The sequence below is a fragment of the Bufo gargarizans genome, chromosome 1 (genome assembly GCF_014858855.1).
Source record: "Bufo gargarizans isolate SCDJY-AF-19 chromosome 1, ASM1485885v1, whole genome shotgun sequence".
Lineage (NCBI taxonomy): Eukaryota > Metazoa > Chordata > Amphibia > Anura > Bufonidae > Bufo > Bufo gargarizans.
In genome coordinates this window covers 40,023,537-40,042,420 of record NC_058080.1, presented here as the reverse complement: position 1 = coordinate 40,042,420, position 18,884 = coordinate 40,023,537, and the positions used below count along the sequence as shown (strand labels likewise).

Here is an 18,884-nt window from a genome sequence, read left to right as displayed (position 1 = left end):
CTGTCTCTGGTCTGTCTCGGAAAAACTCACCTGAATCGACTCTTAAGAAATTCTAAAGAATCTGAAAAAGTTGGGTTGAATTTTGATTCTAATCGATCTGCTCACCTCTACTTTTGGCCTTAATGGAAGGGACAGTGGCATAGATATGATGTCCCTGAAGAAGAGACCCAGACTAGGTTGGAGCCACATTTTATTTTAATGGGTGGTAAAAACTTATGCAAGGCTCTTCTCCCCACTGGCCCTACAGATAAGGATTTGGGGAATCAAAAAAGGATCATGAAAAAGATTTGAGTGGCATACAAGTACCATGCCCTCCTTCCCCAGGTGATTAATGGTTCTCCAGGTAACCTCTATAGGAGCTATGAATAAATGTGACCATATTATTGTCACCATGATTTCCCAGAAACAGTTTACTCCTTCTTTTGTTTTGTTTTTAATATATTTTTGAGGGGTAATGCTCATTAGGCAATTCCCCATTTCACATACCTGATCAGGCAACAACATAAAACCGTTTCACACATGCATAAAACATCACTGGGAGCACAAAACTGTTAAAAAAAACAGATGCCTTCAAGAATTTTTTTTCCTGTCCCACTTCTGTCTCATCAGAGCAAAAGATCTTATGTGAAGGGTTGCCTTTCTTGACGAAAACACTCCCAACACCCCCCCCCCCTCCTTCCCAAAGCTCCATGTATTAGAATGGGGAATGGGATTTTAACAGATACCATGGAGGGTACCATTTGTCCTTGATTAGACTCAAGAATGAAAAGAAAGCTTGTAGTTCATTAAGCGGCGGAGGGATTAGCGATGTCGGAAGGCTGCTTTGAAAAGGCACTTGGGATGGTACTCAAAGAGGCCTGGTACCTTCAAGAATCTTCGAGCCTGTGGATTCCTAATGGTCTCCCTTTTGTGTGACACGTTGTAGGAACAAGAATCCTTTCTCCTAATAGAACTTTCTTACAACCGGCTCCCTTTTGTCTTCCTCCTGGTTAATTATGGACTTGAATAAGGCTAACCAGGCAGGTCTGACCCATACATAGCCGTGGAAAGATGAAAAAGAGATGAACCAATTAATTGAAACATGCCCCTTCCCCCCCTTCCCCCATCTTTCTAGCCCTAACCCTTTCTGGGGCGATTCCAAGCACAAATAACGGAATTGTCTGCCCGAGCTAATGCGGGTGTGGGAGAATGTCTGTATACAGATAGACTTGTTGCATTATTACCTATTCCGATTCTTTATCATTTATTGGCAATATCTCTCATTATCTCGCTGTGAGAACTTTTCAGGGACTCTTCCTAGACATTGCATTCATTCTGCTTTATCCAGAGACGTCCTGTCCTTAGTAACTACCATAGCAGGTCATCAGTAATTCATAGCACTGTATGATTTACGTAGGCTAGTTTCACACTAGCGCTAAGCCATTCCAGTAGTGGAACAGCCTGCTGGAGTTCATCACATCCGGCACAGCTGGAAACTGCTGCTGCACCTCCAGACCGGCATTGACTATAGTGGGATTCCGGCCTGTTTCCGGCATTAGTGGCAAGATTCAGCTGGACAAATACCACTGCAAGCAGCAGTTTTTGTCTGGCCGAATCCCGTCACTAATGCCGGAAACAGGCAGATTCCCTGCCGGGTCCCATTATAGTCAGCGGGCTACAGCGGGGAAAGATAGTATCCAGCTGCGCCAGATTTGATGAACTCCGGTACAGTTTAGCGCTAGTGTGAAACTAGCCTTACAGTATGATGTAAGCATAAAGGCGTGGAAACTAAGCTCCTCCCACTCACCTTTTTAATTTTTTTACCTTATTTAAAGGGGTTATCCAACCCTTATAATAACCTCCCCAATGCCTGGGCACCTCATATACATTATACTTACCCCGCATTGCTCCTGATCCCTGCACGGCCACTGCTGCATCTCAAAACTTGCGGGGGGGGGGAAGGGGGCAGGCCATGCTGGGACAGGCCCCCCTTGCATCGCGGGTAATGCTGGGGAGGCTCATCCCAGTCGTGGCCTGCTATTGGCTGCTCCCCCCGTCGGATGTTTTGATCCACGCAACGTGGAGATGCAGCGGCGGCCGTGGGGGTGTCAGGAGCGATGCAGATGCCGGGGAGCTGGGCAAGTATAGCCTATATGAGGGGCCCCGACATTAGGGGGGTCATTACAGGGCTTGGATAACCCCTTTAAGATTTGTGCTTGCTATCAGTGAATGGAAATATTACTGTGACAGAGGTGCATTTATCATTATAACAGAGCCCTGATACACTGTAACAAGCTGTGCACCAGTGTGAACAGCACATCGGCCGGAGAGGTTTTCAACCTTTGCCCTTCACACTCCAACATCTACGAGCTTACTTTTGTATGAAACCCCTATTTGTGATGTATCGTATGCGCAACAGATGGGAAACCAATGGGGTGGAGGCACCTTATCTTCTGGAGAACATATAAGGATTGGACATGTTGAAATCCAGCTGCCTGATCACTATCTTCAACAACATCTGCCAGGATGATAGACCGTTAAGCAGACATTAATCTAATTTGCTTGGCCAGCTTAAGAACGAGGTCAGAAGTCAGGAACCACCATCTTTCAAGATGGAGCACGCATGGATTAAACTATTAAACAGTTGGGCACAACTGATTGGCTGACTGTCTTCCACTCAGTGCACCATAGCCTTGTATGGGGCACAGCGCCAATGCACTGTTTTTTGATCCAGGGCGGCCATGCTGGATAACTAGACATATGTGTATAAATAAAAAATCTATAAAAAAAAATACATCGATAGATACGTATAGTCTACATCAGTTATCAGGACACACAAGTACATACATCTGGCACTCTCTGGTATGCCTACAATGAAGAGCATTACAAATATGACAGCTGGTACAATATAAGTATACGGCTTAGACTATTCTCTACGGGTTGCAAGATGAATATAGACGCCTGTAACGTGAATATGTATGTATGGAACCACAAACTATTATTTGTGAAGAAACAACTCCCTACCATTATGCCTGAGTTGGTTTTTAAGTCATCTGTGATGGTGGAAAAGTCTCCTACCAAAACCACTTCTGCTGGTCCTCCTCAGGAGACCCTCCCCCCCCCCCCCCCCCCATGGGTTGATGTTATTATAAGGCACTAGTAAAGTTATTTTGTCGTTTGCACTTGCAAGTGAGAAGTTATTGGATATTACGATGCGGCTCTACTGTAAAACAATGTGTTTCCCTCTGAACTTTTTTGGGCTGTGGTATGGAAAGACTGCAGCGGTCTCCATGTAGTGAGATCCGAGGCCGGGTATTAGTTTCAAAGGGAACGATGAGCAGTCAGTATTTAAAAAATTTTAATTCGCTAAAGCCTCCTGTTCTCCTTGATGTTTGCTAGAGTTACGTTAAGCAGCTGTAGTGTAGTATGTGCACATGGAGAAGGAAGGGTCCGTTGTGTGTCCTTCCCTCGTGCTATCAATACATCTCGCCGCTCCGAAGGCCTTTTTACCCATTCACGAGCCATGCCCATGTTTGACAGGAACGTGCTTCGGGTGTTGAAAGCTTTGATGTCAGATGAGGGTTTAGCAGCTGGCAGAGGTGTCCTCTACAGAGAGAAATGTCACCCGAAAATCCCTGGCCATACTGGAAAATCCCACCCCCTTTGTAGATTAATCTTCACGGATTGACTTGTCCTGTTGATCAGGCGAGACCTGTGAGTGAACAGATTCCAGGAGAACGGGAAAAGACCTCTGGTGGAGGCACTGGAATGTCTCATGTCCCATGAGTGACCTTGAATATCTCTTGCTAGCTATTACGTAAAGTCTCCACAATCATTTACGAAGGTTCAAATTTGCTCCACTTATCTCACGTTGCCTGGTTAAAATCATTATGCCGAAATTAACCGCTTGTGATTGAAGTCAGGCTTCGGCCTACCACCACCTCTTAAAAACAATATCCTTCGAAGCCTGGGTACCTGGGTTCAAATCCATATGTTCTCTTTGAATTTATGGGTTTTTCTATGACTTTATTTGATTGGGGCTCTCTCCTAATTGTTCTGTCTTCATAGAAAATTGGCACCAAAATGGGTAATTTGTAGCAAATTTGTAAAAGAATAAATTCAGAATGCCACCAGCAGAGGCAGCGCCTAACTGTTGTCAACTTCATGTTCTCCTTGTATTGTTGATGGAAGCTGGAAAGGTCCCCAAACTATCAACCTTGTGGCCCTTTTCAAGAATGCCAAGTAAAGCAAAAAGTTAGCTAGTACTGCATGCTCCAGGCTGGAGACCAGACTCCATCTTCCTGTCTTGTGTTGTAGATGTGGGCCAGCAGTCCTTCACTAGTAGGGCCATTTCTCCACTGGAATGTAGAGGTCTGGCCATGTCATCCAGGAGCATTCGGTTCAGCAACATGCGAGGAACAAGAATGACAAAAAAACTATTCCTAACACTAGGTAGACAACCTTGAACAATAGGCAAGCACTCCATTAAATTATACTTTTAACTTTTAGCATGTGCAATAGACTATTGAATTTAACTTTTGGTAGCTCTCTACTCTGGTGAGTTCATGACCTAAACTAACTGACTCACCGAGGTTTTCACAGTCTGGTGGTCCTGGCTCTTCGACTCCATTGTATGCAACGCCTTTTTATCAGAACACATTTTCTTACAAAGTTTATACAGACGTGACTGATTTAGTCCGAAATTAGGTCAACACTATACATCACTTGATTCCAGGGTGTCATGAACCGTTCTGTCATGTCCTACACCCTACTTTCCTGGCAGGTTGATCTCTGGAGATTTTTTTTCTTCTTTGTGTTTTGGAAAGACGTAATCCCGAAGGTGTAGACTTCTGTAGAATTGTAATGCTAGAAATAGGACAGTAAAATATTACGGTTCAGAACGGCATAAGAAACATAAGTTATTGGCCACATTTCATAGTCGTGAAGAACCAGGAAGTAGAGATCGGTGGAGGCCCTGGGAGTGCTATGATGTGTATAAGTAAAAAATATATTAAACAATTATAAAAAAAGGGGGGGGGGGGGATTTGGATTCCCCAGTAGTTGCTACCTTTTAATGGCTAACTGAAAAGAAGATGACACAATTGCAAGCGTTCAAGGCTACTTGGGCCTCTTCGTCAAGCGTCTTTTGAGACAGTATCTGAAGATTCACATATTTATACACCAAAGTACATAGGAATAATGAGGTAGATGAGACAAGTCATGTTAGGCAGATCAATATGAGTGGAGGAGTAAGGCTGAGTTCACACTTCAGTTATTTGGTCAGTTATTTCCATCAGTAATTGTGAGCCAAAACCAGTAGTGAAGCCTTCTTAGAGATCAGGAGTAATAGAAACTATTAGAAAGATCTGTACCTGTTTTGTGTTTTTGACCCGCACCTGGTTTTGGCTCACAATTACTGAAGTGTGAACTCAGCCAAAACAAACAGTTGTAGCAGTAAATGTCTGGAGCACCTATAAGATGAGGATTATACATAGGCATTTTTTTTTAGTTTTTTTTTTATTATTATTATTATTATGTGTATAACTTTTTTTATGCCATTCTGACCTGACCTAACCTGACAAACCCTTTAAAAATTTTTATTTATTTATGAGTCCACTAGAAAGTTACTTTGGCTTGCCATATATTTAGGCTACATGCACACGTTCAGGATTCATGTGCGGAGAATCCGCACTGAAATCCGCAGGTGTTCACAGGCAAATCCGTGCGGTCAATTCGCATTAATTGGTGCGGATTTGCATGCGGATTTGCGTGCAGATTTGGTGCGGATTCGGTGCGGATTTTCTGCATGCGGATTTCACTAAGTGACTTAAGAAAATCCGGTCAGGAAAAAAAAAATTAATTGACATGTCGCGGATTTTAAAATCCGCACCGCAGGTCAAAATCCGCACGGAAAAAATCCGCATCGTGTGCATTGAGAATTTCAAATTCTCATAGAATACAATGTACATGACCTACGGTGCGGATTTTCCGCACGCAAATCCGCGCGGAAAATCCGCACGCAATCCTGATCGTGTGCAGGGGGCCTTAGACTTCACAGTTGCAGGAATGTTACACATTAGTCTTCTATCTCTCCCGACGACTCCATGCACATGCACGCTCGGCTCAGCTGAACATGCATGTGGCCTGAATGTGAAGACGGGAGAAAGCCGCCTTCTAATGTGAATGATCAGATTACTATTTGCTCTTATCTGTGCAATCCAATTTGTAAAAGCCTCAATTTTAAAGGTTTGTGGCAAACAAGAACATGTTTAGTAATATTTTAATTTTTTAAATATTTTAAAATTTCTTTAACATTTTGAGTGTTTTTTATTTGTCTTTTCTGGCATATAATTTTTTTTCTTGCAAACTGACCATTTACCTGTTATGCAAATCAGAAAATGTACTCCCAAAAGCCCCTTTGTCCCCATATATAGGAGTAAAGTTCCCTTGCAGATTTAGCCATTGACCAGAGATAAGCGGCCGCCCTCGTTACCCCCTTTTACATCGGCCCGCTGGTTTTCCATGGCTCCTGATTTTTTAGACCTGTCATTCAAATCCCACCTTTGACTTCCTAGTTCTTTATCCTTCTGGGAAAGCTGGGTGACAACTATTATGGCTGCCGTTCTAGCATCTACATAGGTTGTCACCCAGCTTTCCCAAATTTCTTGAATGATAATTTAGTTGAGTCTGCGATGGGAATTTTTTTATTTTTTTTATTTTAAGGAACCTTTTGACCCACCCACAGCAGCTTAAGGATACCAGTCCACAAGTGTTTGTCGTCTTTGTCCCACAGTGAAAAAGGTGGAGTGGTCTTAACGAGGCCCCGGCTTTTCTTCTGAAGAAGTTCCCTCATTCCGCTTCATCTAAGGCTGACGGGATTACATCACTTTCCCCTTCAATTCACTCCCCCCCCCCCTTTTCCTTGGCTTTTATTCCGTGTTCACCCCCTTGTCCTTCCCCAAGTGTGGAGCTGGGGGCAGCCTTAATGGTGCGTGCGTACTGACTGCCCCCCCCAGCCTCTTCTCTTTGATGTGGGCTCTGGTCGCAGGATTGAGTTCAGGGGTCGCCTACTTGTTTAATGCAAAGCTGGATCTCCTGTGAAATTGGACTTTTCGAGGTGACTGTCAGGTCGGAGCAGTAGCCAGCATCCACAAGGACATCAGTAGTCCCATGTACAGTCCATTAGGTGGTGGTAATTACTGGCTGGTGCAAATTCTCAAATTTAGAATTTATAGGCATAAACTTTATACAGATGTAGCAGAGCCGACATCGTTATTAAAGGGGTTTTCTTCTGTGTATGTCAATAAAGTATTATGATTATATCTATATCATATACTTTGTGGCTCAATCTCTCTACTATTTTCAAGATGGCTGTCAGTGAATGGAAACATTTCTGTTTACATAGGCTGAAAAGCTAATACGTCCTGGCACACTGTAACGAATTTTAAGCTATCAGTAATTAAAATTTCACTGCCATGGAACATGTACAGGGAGCAATTAATACTTTATTATGGGGTAGGAATTATTAATTTTTTGCAAAATTGTAAACCTAGAATAGATATGTTGCAGTCCTATGTAAATCTGCAGGTATCTACATTAGCAAACGTAGCCCTGCTATATCTGACAAACTGAACCCTGCTTCATCTGTCTCCGCGGTGTAGTGTGCATCTGCTAAACTGAACAAAGTCAGCTCTCCTACATCCAGCCAACTCTTCTTAGCAGGGATGCTCAATCTGCAGCCCTCCAGCTGTTGCAAAACTACAACTCCCATCATGCACTGCTGTAGGCTGTCCGGGCATGCTGGGATGTGTAGTTTTGCAACAGCTGGAGGGCCGCAGGTTGGGCATCCCTGCTTCATAGGATATAAACCCCTTTAAAGACTGTTGTTGTGCGTGCCCCTTTAAGGAGCGGTATACCTATAGCCCATGTTCGACACAATCCAGGTAAAAAGTGCTTCGACACAATCCAGGTAAAAAGTGCCTTTCTGAATATCAGAAATCTGCATCCAGAGCCCTCTGGTCAGCGGGCATGGTCATGTTGGTGAGTGGCGGTAGTACGCAGCTGGCACGGGCATCAGTCGAGCTGTTTGGAGAGTGGGCACAGCGTAGCTCCATGCCGCTGCTCGGTTAACGGCGTGGTGGTGGGGGGGGAGGGGGCAACGTCTTCAAAGGATGAAATAGATTTCAAGCCTTACGGCTCACATCAAAGGCTTGGCGGGAGCTCAAGTGGCAGCGGGGAATGCCAGTCACATGCTGTAAGTGTATGTCAATGGTGGGTACTCTTGTAACACAAGTGAGAGGGGGGCGGTAAACTACAAGTGACCCCCTCTTCTCCACATCCCCCCTTCACCTGGTATAATGAGGACACGGGCCTCGAAGGGCTTCATCAGCTTCGCTCTTACATTACAAGCGGTTATCATTCCTTTCAGTTTCAAATTCATTGCCCCAAGAACGATCCATAAACTGCTGCTACGTTTTTCAAGAAAACTAATGCCTTAGATTCCTTTCGTGACACCTTGTGAGACGCCTTCCATTCCGTCTGAACACAAAAAATGCGTTTTAAGAGTCTTTCTGATTCATGAATTGAATGCGAGAACGTCAGTGAAGACTGACACCGATAAAAGGGAATAGTGGGCAGTGTGACTGTGCATAAACGTGGAAATGGGTGATTAGTGCGTGAAGAGTACCTACATTCCTGAGAAGTATAAAACATATACAGAAAAATAAATCTGATTTAAAGGGAAACTCCGCTTTTGAACAGCAAGTTGACGTTACAATCTACCGAAAAATTGAGAATTTTGTAAATCTATTGCCATACTTGTCTATATGATGCCATCTGCTCTGTTCAGGTCTAAAGCTAGCTAATTCTGCTGGTTTGCAGTGCGTTGTGGATGCTGAAGTAACAGGTCACATGACAGACAGGGGCGGAGCTAAGCCCAGTCTGTTTCCATCAGTTAGGAAATACAAATAGAGGAGAAGGCACAAAAGTTAGGTGTGAATGACGTTAATAAAATGGAATATTTTTAGAAGTGAAATTCATGATTGACGCTTATGTTTTGCAGACGACTCCAGCGCAGGAAAAGCCAACCAACCCCCTGGCGGGCACAGTCCGGATTTAGAGGAAGTCTCCAACAAGCAATGGGGTGAGTTAGAGAAATTTTACTTTTTTGGATATACAATAAAATCATTTTAATCCAGAAATCAATGGACCCGATGGACTCTGGATTATCAGATATTCTGCATTATCGGACTGAAAAGCCTTAAAAAAAAATTGTTTCTTCCTCGGTTTTGTGAAACCAAAGCAGATTTAAATCTCTTTTCTCAGACATCATATAGTACATGACAATCTCTTTCTAACAAAGCTAGAACCAGCCCTGTACCTCACATGGATCCAGAGAACTCCCCATTCATTGCTGCAATGGTTCTGCCAGATTTATTTCAAGCTGGCATCTCAGGGGGCGTGTCCTTTTTCAGGGGGCACGTCCTTTCTGCTGCAGTTGAAGGATGGAACTGAACATGTATGTCAACCTCAGTGAGCTGGACAGAGAATTTAGAGAAAGGGCAGAGAGCAGGTGGCGCCATACAAAAAGATTTCAGTAAATAAAACTGAATACAATTAAAAATATACTAATAGGCTCATTCATTAAGACCGGCCAATTAGATGCCGGTCTTAATACCCCAGTTCCGGCGGTGGATGCGCTGAAGTTATGTAGATGAGGCGGCGGCCTCTACATAACTTTGGTGCATGATCGGCCGGGTACACCAAGACTTAAGTAATTTTCTACGCCAAAAACTGGCGTAGAAAATGATAAATTAGAAGTGCCCGTCCTCTTACACGCCCACGCCCCGCCCCTTGCAGCGATCAAAAAGTGCCATATATCTAATCATAAACCCGTAAACCCTTTCCGATTGAAAAGTGATAAAACTTTATTCAAAAGTTGTCCATTCATACGTGTAGAGATTTCAGGCCCCACTATCACAGTCGAGACCTCCGTCCTTTCGAGAGAGATCTGAGATATCTGCATCCAGTCTGGAACTGTAATAGGTTTCCATTACATATAAAATCACATTTCCTTCCTATAGTCCAGAAATTCTGATGTACGACACTTATTTCAAGCGCAGACCAAAATTCTGGTATTTCATTTAATCATTTGGAATTGACCAATTTTGAGGCGATTCAGTCATATAAAGTACATTTCTATGGCAATTTTTATTCAGGAATATCTGATCATCTGGCACTTTTTGTGTAAATTTTTTCATTTCTGTACTGCGCCTTGAATTGGTATTGACTCTGTTCAATAGTTCCAGTCTGTACCGTATGTGAATGTCCCTTTCAGTCTTCCCTCCTCTTGAAAGCCATCGGTTTTTCCCAAAAACATTTATTTTTCTGCTGCGAGGGTCTATTGGCCTCTGTACTGGTGGGGAAGTAAGAGGTGTAGTGTGTGGAGCGATGGCGTCACCTCCTCTGAATGTGCCCTTTCAGTGTATATGAAGGGATGTTTGGAGCGTATGTTCGGCGTTGACTTTGACAGATATTCGAGTACAAGTAACGGAAATCTGCAAAAAAATAAAAATACATGAAGAGCCAATTGACAAGTAAACAGCATAAGGGATGTTTCTGTAACTAATGTGCTGACAACGACATCTGATGTCCTGGCTCTAGAGCCTTATTTCTCCAAATTTAGCTTATTTGTATATGTTAGTATTCGCGGGTGGACATAAAATGTTATTCCTCATCTATAATCCATTTTTGACCCAATGAATTTTTGATTCTTTGAGACATCCTCTAAAAAAGCATATAGATTTCATTGGGGTTGGGGGGGGGGGGGTCCGAGCTCAGGATCCCACTCCATGCGCCGGAACATAGAGACTCTCTCTAAGACTTCAGCCGATCCTGTAGTACATGGACTGCAAGGAAAACTCCTGCCCGGTTGTGGCAGCAAAGTCAGCTGTTTGGTGTTGGTGTTGTGAACCAGACCTGATCGCCGCAATGGCTCCATTCTTAAAGGGGTGCCTTTAAAGAGGTTGTCTCACCTGGAACATTGGTGGTATATCTCTAGGATATGCCACAAATGTCAGATAAGTGAGGATTTCACCTTTGGCACCTACACCTATTTTTAGAATGGAGTGCCCAAAGTTCAGGAGAGTGCACAGCAAATGCATGAGCGTCCTCCGTTCATTTCTTTGGGAGCGACAAAAATAACAATGAATAGAGAGCACTCTGCTTGGCGATTTTCTGAATTCCCATAAAAATTTGTGGAAAGCGTACCACACAAGCGCAGCCACCACTCCGTTCACATCTATGGAACTGCTGGAAATGCATGCACAGTGCGATCTTGTTCTCTTTGGGAGCTTCCTTCTAGAGATAGTTGTGGGTACCAGAGGTGGAAACCACACCTATCTGACATTGGTGGCTTATCCTAGCAATTATGCCACCAATGTTCCAGGTGAGGCAACCCCTTTAGTGAGACAACCTCTTTCAAAGCCATTTCACCCCCCAAAAAATAAAATAATAATCTTTGAGTAGTTTTTTCCGCCCAGTAGCTTTTAACTTGGACATCAACCAACATGACCAACAGGTTCATCACCAGGCCACATACAGTGAAAGTTTGTTCCTCAGGAGACAACAGGAAACCCATGTGGGAGCTCTAATGGTAGTGCTATCTTGACAGAAGAAGATAACTGATGGACAGCTCAGTTTGGTGGTTATGGCTGTGGCTTTGATACTTACCGGGTACCAGTGGCACGTGCCCTGGATTTTTCAGTGATCACCACACTCAGCAGTATTGGTGTCCTAATCTTTTTCCAATAACCCATTATGCTGCAGGTATCATCAGACTCTACCCACGCCACAGGGGAGTAGAGTTTCTTGTATTATTTCTGATCATTATCATTTTAATTTGTTTTTTCAGTCCGACCCCGGTTTACCCAACCGGCAAAAATGAGGAAGAGAGTCATCGCCCGTCCGGTGGGTAGCTCTGTTCGTCTAAAATGCATTGCCAGTGGAAATCCCAGGCCGGAGATCACTTGGCTCAAGGACAACAAGCCTTTGACCACTCAGGAGATTGGCGAGAACAAAAAGAAGAAGTGGACGCTCAATCTGAAGAGCCTCAAGCCAGAAGACAGCGGCAAGTACACGTGTCAAGTGTTCAACAGAGTTGGGCAGATCAACGCAACGTACAAAGTAGAAGTTATCCGTAAGTACCACTCTTTCCATAGGGTTGATGTTATCGGTTGGATTTTCTTGGCACCTTTCTTCTTTCTTTTCCGTATCAGCAATGATTAGAAGCACATGAGCTGGCCAGCCTTGTGCTCTTAGAGAAGAAACCTGGGAGGAGACATTTGGTAGCAATCACCATTCAGCTGTGTAGAGACACTAAAAACATGTGTTTACATTAAAACCAGGAGCACAGACAAGAAAATGAATCAACCCTCGTCCCAATGTCAGATTTGGCATTTTTATTGTATCAGAGCCCAGTGCATAATAAGCTCTACCATACCAGGTCTACCTAACGACTTGGTTCTGCTCCTGGACACCTCCTGGCTGGGATACAGCAGGCTGCAATATAGTAATAGAAGATATAACAAAATAACAAAGAGCAGCTAGTAAAAATTGAAAACTTTTACGAGGTGGAAAACGTTTGGCCTTGGCCATTACAAAAAAAATCATATTTCTTAAGATGTGCAGTTTGTCAGCTTGGCTATGTCTGCATATTAGTGAACTGGCTTTGAAAAATTTAATAAAAAAAGTCCATAAAATATCCTTTAAATAAAAATAAGTAAAAAAAAAACTTTTAATAAAAAAAAATCCCTGTAAACACAATTCCGTCAAGAAACCTTTAATAAAGAGTATTTCCCCTTTAAATCAAAGAACCACCCCATTAAAAATCTTCTGTACATAGAAACATCCTCCTTAAAAAGCATTTCTTTTAGATAAAGCATTTTTACTAATAAAAAAAATTCCCCTTTGATCAGTAAGTACCCAGTTAAATAAAATATAAAAAATCCCCAAGGTCAAAGAATTCTGTTTCAAAGTCATATATATAATTTTGGGAACAGCTAGTGACAGCTAATATGGCCTCCCACAGGTACCCAGCTTTTTTAGAGTCCTGAATAACATTACACTGGTCTTACGTCTTATTTCTCCTTACTGCAAACCTCCTTTTTTGTAGGTGGGAGGAGGATGTTTCCAAGTTACGAATTATAAAATGTATTGCAGTTTTCCTCGTAGCCACTAGATGTCAGTATAACTCATACTCTCTAAAAGCCATCCCATTTTACAGCCTGCTGCAAAACTGATCTCACAATCCCTAATACTGACTACACTTCACAGTAATACCATGAAGATAGTAATTCCATTGATCTTTTCTTTCTTCATCAGAGAGAACAAAATCGAAGCCCATACTTACGGGCAACCACCCGGTCAACACCACCGTGGATTTCGGGGGCACAACGTCTTTCCAGTGTAAGGTCCGTAGTGACGTGAAGCCAGTGATCCAGTGGTTGAAGAGGGTGGAGTATGGCACGGAGAGCAAATACAATTCCACCATCGATTTCGGCGGCCAGAAATTTATCGTCCTACCCAACGGAGATGTTTGGTCTCGGCCTGATGGTTCCTACTTAAATAAACTCATCATAACACGGGCAAAAGAAGAGGATGCTGGGATGTATATTTGCCTTGGCGCCAATACAATGGGATACAGCTTCAAAATTGCATTTTTGACTGTACTGCCAGGTAAGCAAACACCATACTAACTGAAAAGTGTAGTACATTTTTAAGTGTTATCTTCATCTACACTGTAGTGGAGGTAGCCATGTTGAGGACTAGGACATTGAAAGGTACTCAGTCCACCCAAAAAGTGGCGAGAGTCTACAGTGGTACGTATTATACCTGTGTATGATAGCCCATAGCAACAAAACCCATTGGCATTATCCACTCTTATGGTAGCTGTACTGCTTTCTACATGTTTCTGGTTGGCTAAGATACAGGAAGGAGATGAGCTCCAACCCTGTCAGACATGTGACCTCCGCGAGACTCCACAGAATTCTAACGTTAGCGTTAGACATAGGTTGAGATGAGAAAACAGAGTATAAACTTGGGATTAGTACAATATGAGTAAAGCAAAGTATTTCCAGTGTTACTTAACATTAGAGGAAGATGTTATTAGTGTAATGGCAGACCAGTTTTCAGATCTCCTTTACTTATAATGAGTTCCATTCAAGTTTCCAATGAGATTCTACTATTAATGCTGTAAAAATACTTGAACACCTGATAAAAACATAGCCTAAGAGGTTACCATGGATTGCATAATCTTCTTAGTCTAAAGTAGAAAAAGAAAAATCTTTTTCTCCAGCACTTAAAAACATCTAAAAAAATTCACACATAGCGGTAAAAAGACGTATACGCGCTTTGAACAAATGGGGCTACGACTAAGAACGAGTCTTTGTTCATTTGAAACGCGTAGGAGTCTTTTTCTTGCAACATGGGAATTTTTGGATATGTTTTTAATGTTGTGCTGATTAAACTTTATGGTGTTCTTGATATTGATTCATTTTGATCACATCTAAGTCCATGAAAAAAAAATATGTTTAGCTCTATACATGACCAAGGCCTCATGCATATGGCAGAGGGTGTATGGCTCTGTATTGAGTCAGTGTACCACCACATGGTGCGCCTTAAAGCAGTAATGTGCCTAAATGAACATGGAGTACAGAGGTACAGTAGAACCAGTACATATCGAAGTTTGTAGGTGCTGTACAATTTGGAGGTGCCTGTGCATAAGACCAGTAATGGTACACTGTGTAATACAATAATCGGTCAGTTGACTGCTATTATATCTGAAAGACCTGGATGAACATCATGTTGCCTGGCACAGTGAAATCTGGCACAGGAAGCCGTGTGCAACCAGACCGCATAGTTGAAATGACTAGCTTGTTGACATTAGAGAACGGTATTAGTGACAATTAACCACATTTTGTTTCGAGCCTGCTCCAGGCAGCCAGACTCACTGCTAAGCAATGGTATTTTCGAAACCACATGTGGCCGGAGAAGGTTTATTCTGCTACATTGAGGCAAAGACAAAATAAAACAAAACCTCGGAGATCCGCGCCTAATAAAAGCAAACTGTTTGTTTGTCCTTTAAGACCTTAATGAGACACCTACAACAAAGCCTTATTTGCTGGCAGCGTACATCGTTACTTGGCAGATGTTGTGTTATCAGAAAGCTGTAGAGCACTAGTAGTCGTAGATCTGCCTGACATCTGTTTCTCATTCTCCTTTTCTGGTTTTAATCAGTTGCATCCATTTTTTATCAACTTTTTTTTCTTTTTCTCTTGCATCTACAGATCCGAAGCCTCCCATTGCACCTGTGAGCATGTCGCCCAGTAGTCTTCCGTGGCCTGTGATTATCGGGGTTCCAGCCGGGGCAGTTTTCATATTCGGAACTATTGTCCTATGGCTTTGCCAAACCAAGAAGAATCTATGTTCTCCTCCGAGCGCGGCCGTTGTTCACAGACCGCAGCCAAGGGTCTGTATACCACAAATGGTAGACAAAGAATGCATCTCCTCCATAAACTATGAGGAGTACGTTGCTCAACAGCAACATTTACTTCCCCAAGGACCTATTTTGGCCAATGGAATGGCGTCAAAAATGTACCCAAAGATTTACACGGACATCCATACCCATACGCACTCTCATGTCGAAGGCAAAGTTCATCAGCATCAACATATTCACTATCAGTGTTAAATGCTAGAGAAAAATAACTTTTTTATTCTGCGGTACCTCACACAGTCTGCCTGGTTTGGCCTACACTGCCAGTAGACATGAATATGTTATAATTAATGGATTCATGAAGGATGATAGAATCTCCGTGTAATTGGGGACATTGTTGCTGTTTTTTATTTTTTATTTTTATTAGAAGCACTGTGCTCCACCAACAAGGGGGTTACTTCTCATTTAGTGCTGTAACCCGCCCAAGGGTCACTCAAGCTCGCTAGTTCAGTTCACATTTGTGCCTTTTTGGTTGGCCAAGCTGAAGGTACTGGTCAAGGTTTGGACTTCCGAAAGGACCACTGAAGTATGGAAAGTCAACCATTGGACAAACCTGCATGAAGGCAGTATTTCTTAGCATTAGAGTTATGCTAGCATGTTCATCAGTGGAGAATAGTTTCTTCTTGAGTGATTTAATATTCCTCAAAGAACCTGTTTCTGTTTACCCTGAAAGACCCTCTTAGTCAAGTCAGACCATGTTCTCTACACCTTGTGTCTTCTTGATGGACACCATAGTTACCATAGAAGTTCAAGCACCCTCTTAGTCAAGCCACACCAGGTTCCCTACGCCTTGTGTCTTCCTGATGGACACCAGCGTTACCACAGAAGATCAAGCACCCTATTAGTCAAGTCACACCAGGCTCCCTATGCCTTGTGTCTTCTTCTCACCATTGTTACCATAAAAGAGTAGAAGATGGAAAGACTTGTAGTATCAGTTCCTTAAATCGAACCGTTTAGAATAAAATATGCATAAAACTCACTTAAAGAGTACTTTCGAGAAAAGCAATATGTTAAAGTTAATAAAAGCAATAACATTTCACCGTCTCAGAAAGATGCCTTATAATCATTGCTATAATGAGTACAGACTTTATAAAGCAACTTCGTGACTATAGAAAATGTGTAATTCTATATAGATTTTAAACTAAAGCCATGTATATTTAATTTATTTTGTTAAACAGAAAAAAATGTCTATGTAAAATATTATTTTCGACAAAATGTTAATTTTTATTTTTTTTGTATGCCTATTCTTCATGTGACTCCTAAATGTTCCTTATGTAGCAATATAAAATGACTATTTAAAGAGTATGGTACACGGCAGGGGGCACTTAAGTTTTTTTTTAATTGCAAAGAAACTTTTTAGCCGCCAGATCCCTTACACTGCCTTTATTGTTTTATAGTCCACGAAGTCGGAGTTATGTTTTTGTAGACTTTGCAAAATTATGTAATTGCAGTGCTCCCGTTGACAATCTTGTACAGAATATCCCCTCATTCCTAAGATTAAAGCTTTATAACACATTTGGTTAAATGTACAGTATTGGTTATGTGCGTGCCAGTCTTGTCTGTTCTCCTGCAGGCATTTTTAGGATCTCTTAGTCGAATTGAGTTAGAAAATGTACAATTTGAAAGAAATTTTTTGTAATTTATAGAATAAAACAATTGTCATGGTAATATCAAAGACTCATTCAGTAAGATATATAGGGAAATATTTTTTTTTCACAGAAATTATTTGTTTTCTCCACAAAAGTCAATCGGATTTACAATGGTGCCACCTAGTGGCAAAAATATCATAAAATATATATTTTTAATCTTTAAAGGGTTTCTCTGGGATTTACATATTGATGACCTATACTCAGAATAGGTTATCAATATGAGATCGGCGGGGGTCCGACACCTGGCATCCCTGCCAATCAGCTGTTTGAGGAGGCAGCGGCGGCTATGCTTGGTATTGCAGCTCAGCCCCATTCACTTAAATAGGGCTGAGCTGCACCTACGCCATGTGACTGATGAATTTGATATCACATGACCTAGGAAGAGGCCTAAGCGCTTACGGAAAGCCACAGCCTTTTCGTACAGCATATTTGCGGGGGTCCGAGGAAGTTGAACCCCACCAATCACTTATTGATGACCTATCATTAATATGTAAATCTTTAAGAACCCTTTTAAGGAAGCCAGATTTACTCAGCAATTAGCAATTTTATCTATTCAGTTTAGTTTCCCTGCAGTGCCTCCACAGGGTAAATAAAGCATTACATGGTGCTCATTGAAATCATTTTTTTCGGTCCTCCACAGTGGGAAACACTCCCCCAGCAGGATGTTTGACAATGGGTTTTGTAAACCGATTTTTTTTTAAAAATCTGAAAATTTTAATGGTATGATTTGTAAATGATGCAGATGCCTTGGCCATACCTTGTATATATCACATGCCTTATGCTGGTCCTCTCTGTTTCAACGAAATTACTGTTTTAGGCCTTATTCACATGTCAGTGAAGCATGGACGCGTGCTCTCTGTGTTCTCCATGAACAGGACACGTACCCGTTGATCCTAATGTGTGTTCACACATCCACAAATTTCCATTGAGTGGGTCCATGGTTGCTTCACAGAAGCATGTCCTATTTTTGTCCGTTTATGGATTCCTTATGTTCCTTTTGGTCTATGGGTCCATGTAAAAACACAGACACAACACAGATGGCATCAGTGTTTGGTCCGTCTTTCATGCATTGTCATTTTCAACTGAGCAGTGTCCGTTGAATACGTATGACACATGAGACAAAAAAATGGACACAAGGGTTAAAAACACTAAATCCTTCATGGATGAACCACTGACCACCTTGTCATGGATAGACATGTGAATGGGGCCTTAGATGTGTCACAATGGCAGCACAAGGATGGAAATGTAAAGCTTACAGGCTTTCACCTCTCTCATCTAATACAAAAATTTTTACATTTTTGTAATAGTAGTACACATAATTCCCAATCACTTTCTAATGCTGAATATGTAGTGATGCGCTATACCACTGTTACTTCGCCACATTAGTTTTTATACTGGTCAAGAACTTACCCAACCCATCCTAGAGAGTTCCACACCTACACACAGTCAAGCAGCCATTTTGTTAGGCTAGAAAATCTAAAAATAAATAAAATAAAATAGAATATAATGTATATTATACTGTACTACAAAAGTATTGACTTGTAATTACACAAAAATGGCCTAGTTTATCAAACCTAGTAAAACTGTCTTTGTTGTCCATAAAAACCTAGAGAGCAGCTTTCATTTTTCAGAAAATTTTAAGGAATGAAAGCTGAGCTCTGATTGGATGCATACAGTTTTACTATTATATCATTTTGTTGTATGGT

General features: G+C 42.0%; 1 protein-coding gene across 1 annotated transcript in view; it reads left to right on the top strand.

Annotated features, from left to right (window-relative positions):
* Window positions 1-17,427, top strand: part of FGFRL1 (fibroblast growth factor receptor like 1) — a 133,313-nt gene extending 115,886 nt beyond the window's left edge. Inside the window, exons 4-7 of the mRNA XM_044295006.1 lie at window positions 9,041-9,121; window positions 11,891-12,175; window positions 13,360-13,713; window positions 15,324-17,427. Coding sequence (XP_044150941.1) covers window positions 9,041-9,121; window positions 11,891-12,175; window positions 13,360-13,713; window positions 15,324-15,724 — 1,121 coding nt within the window. The 3' untranslated portion in view covers window positions 15,725-17,427. The remainder of the gene's footprint in view (window positions 1-9,040; window positions 9,122-11,890; window positions 12,176-13,359; window positions 13,714-15,323) is intronic.
* The last annotated feature ends 1,457 nt before the right edge of the window (window positions 17,428-18,884 follow it).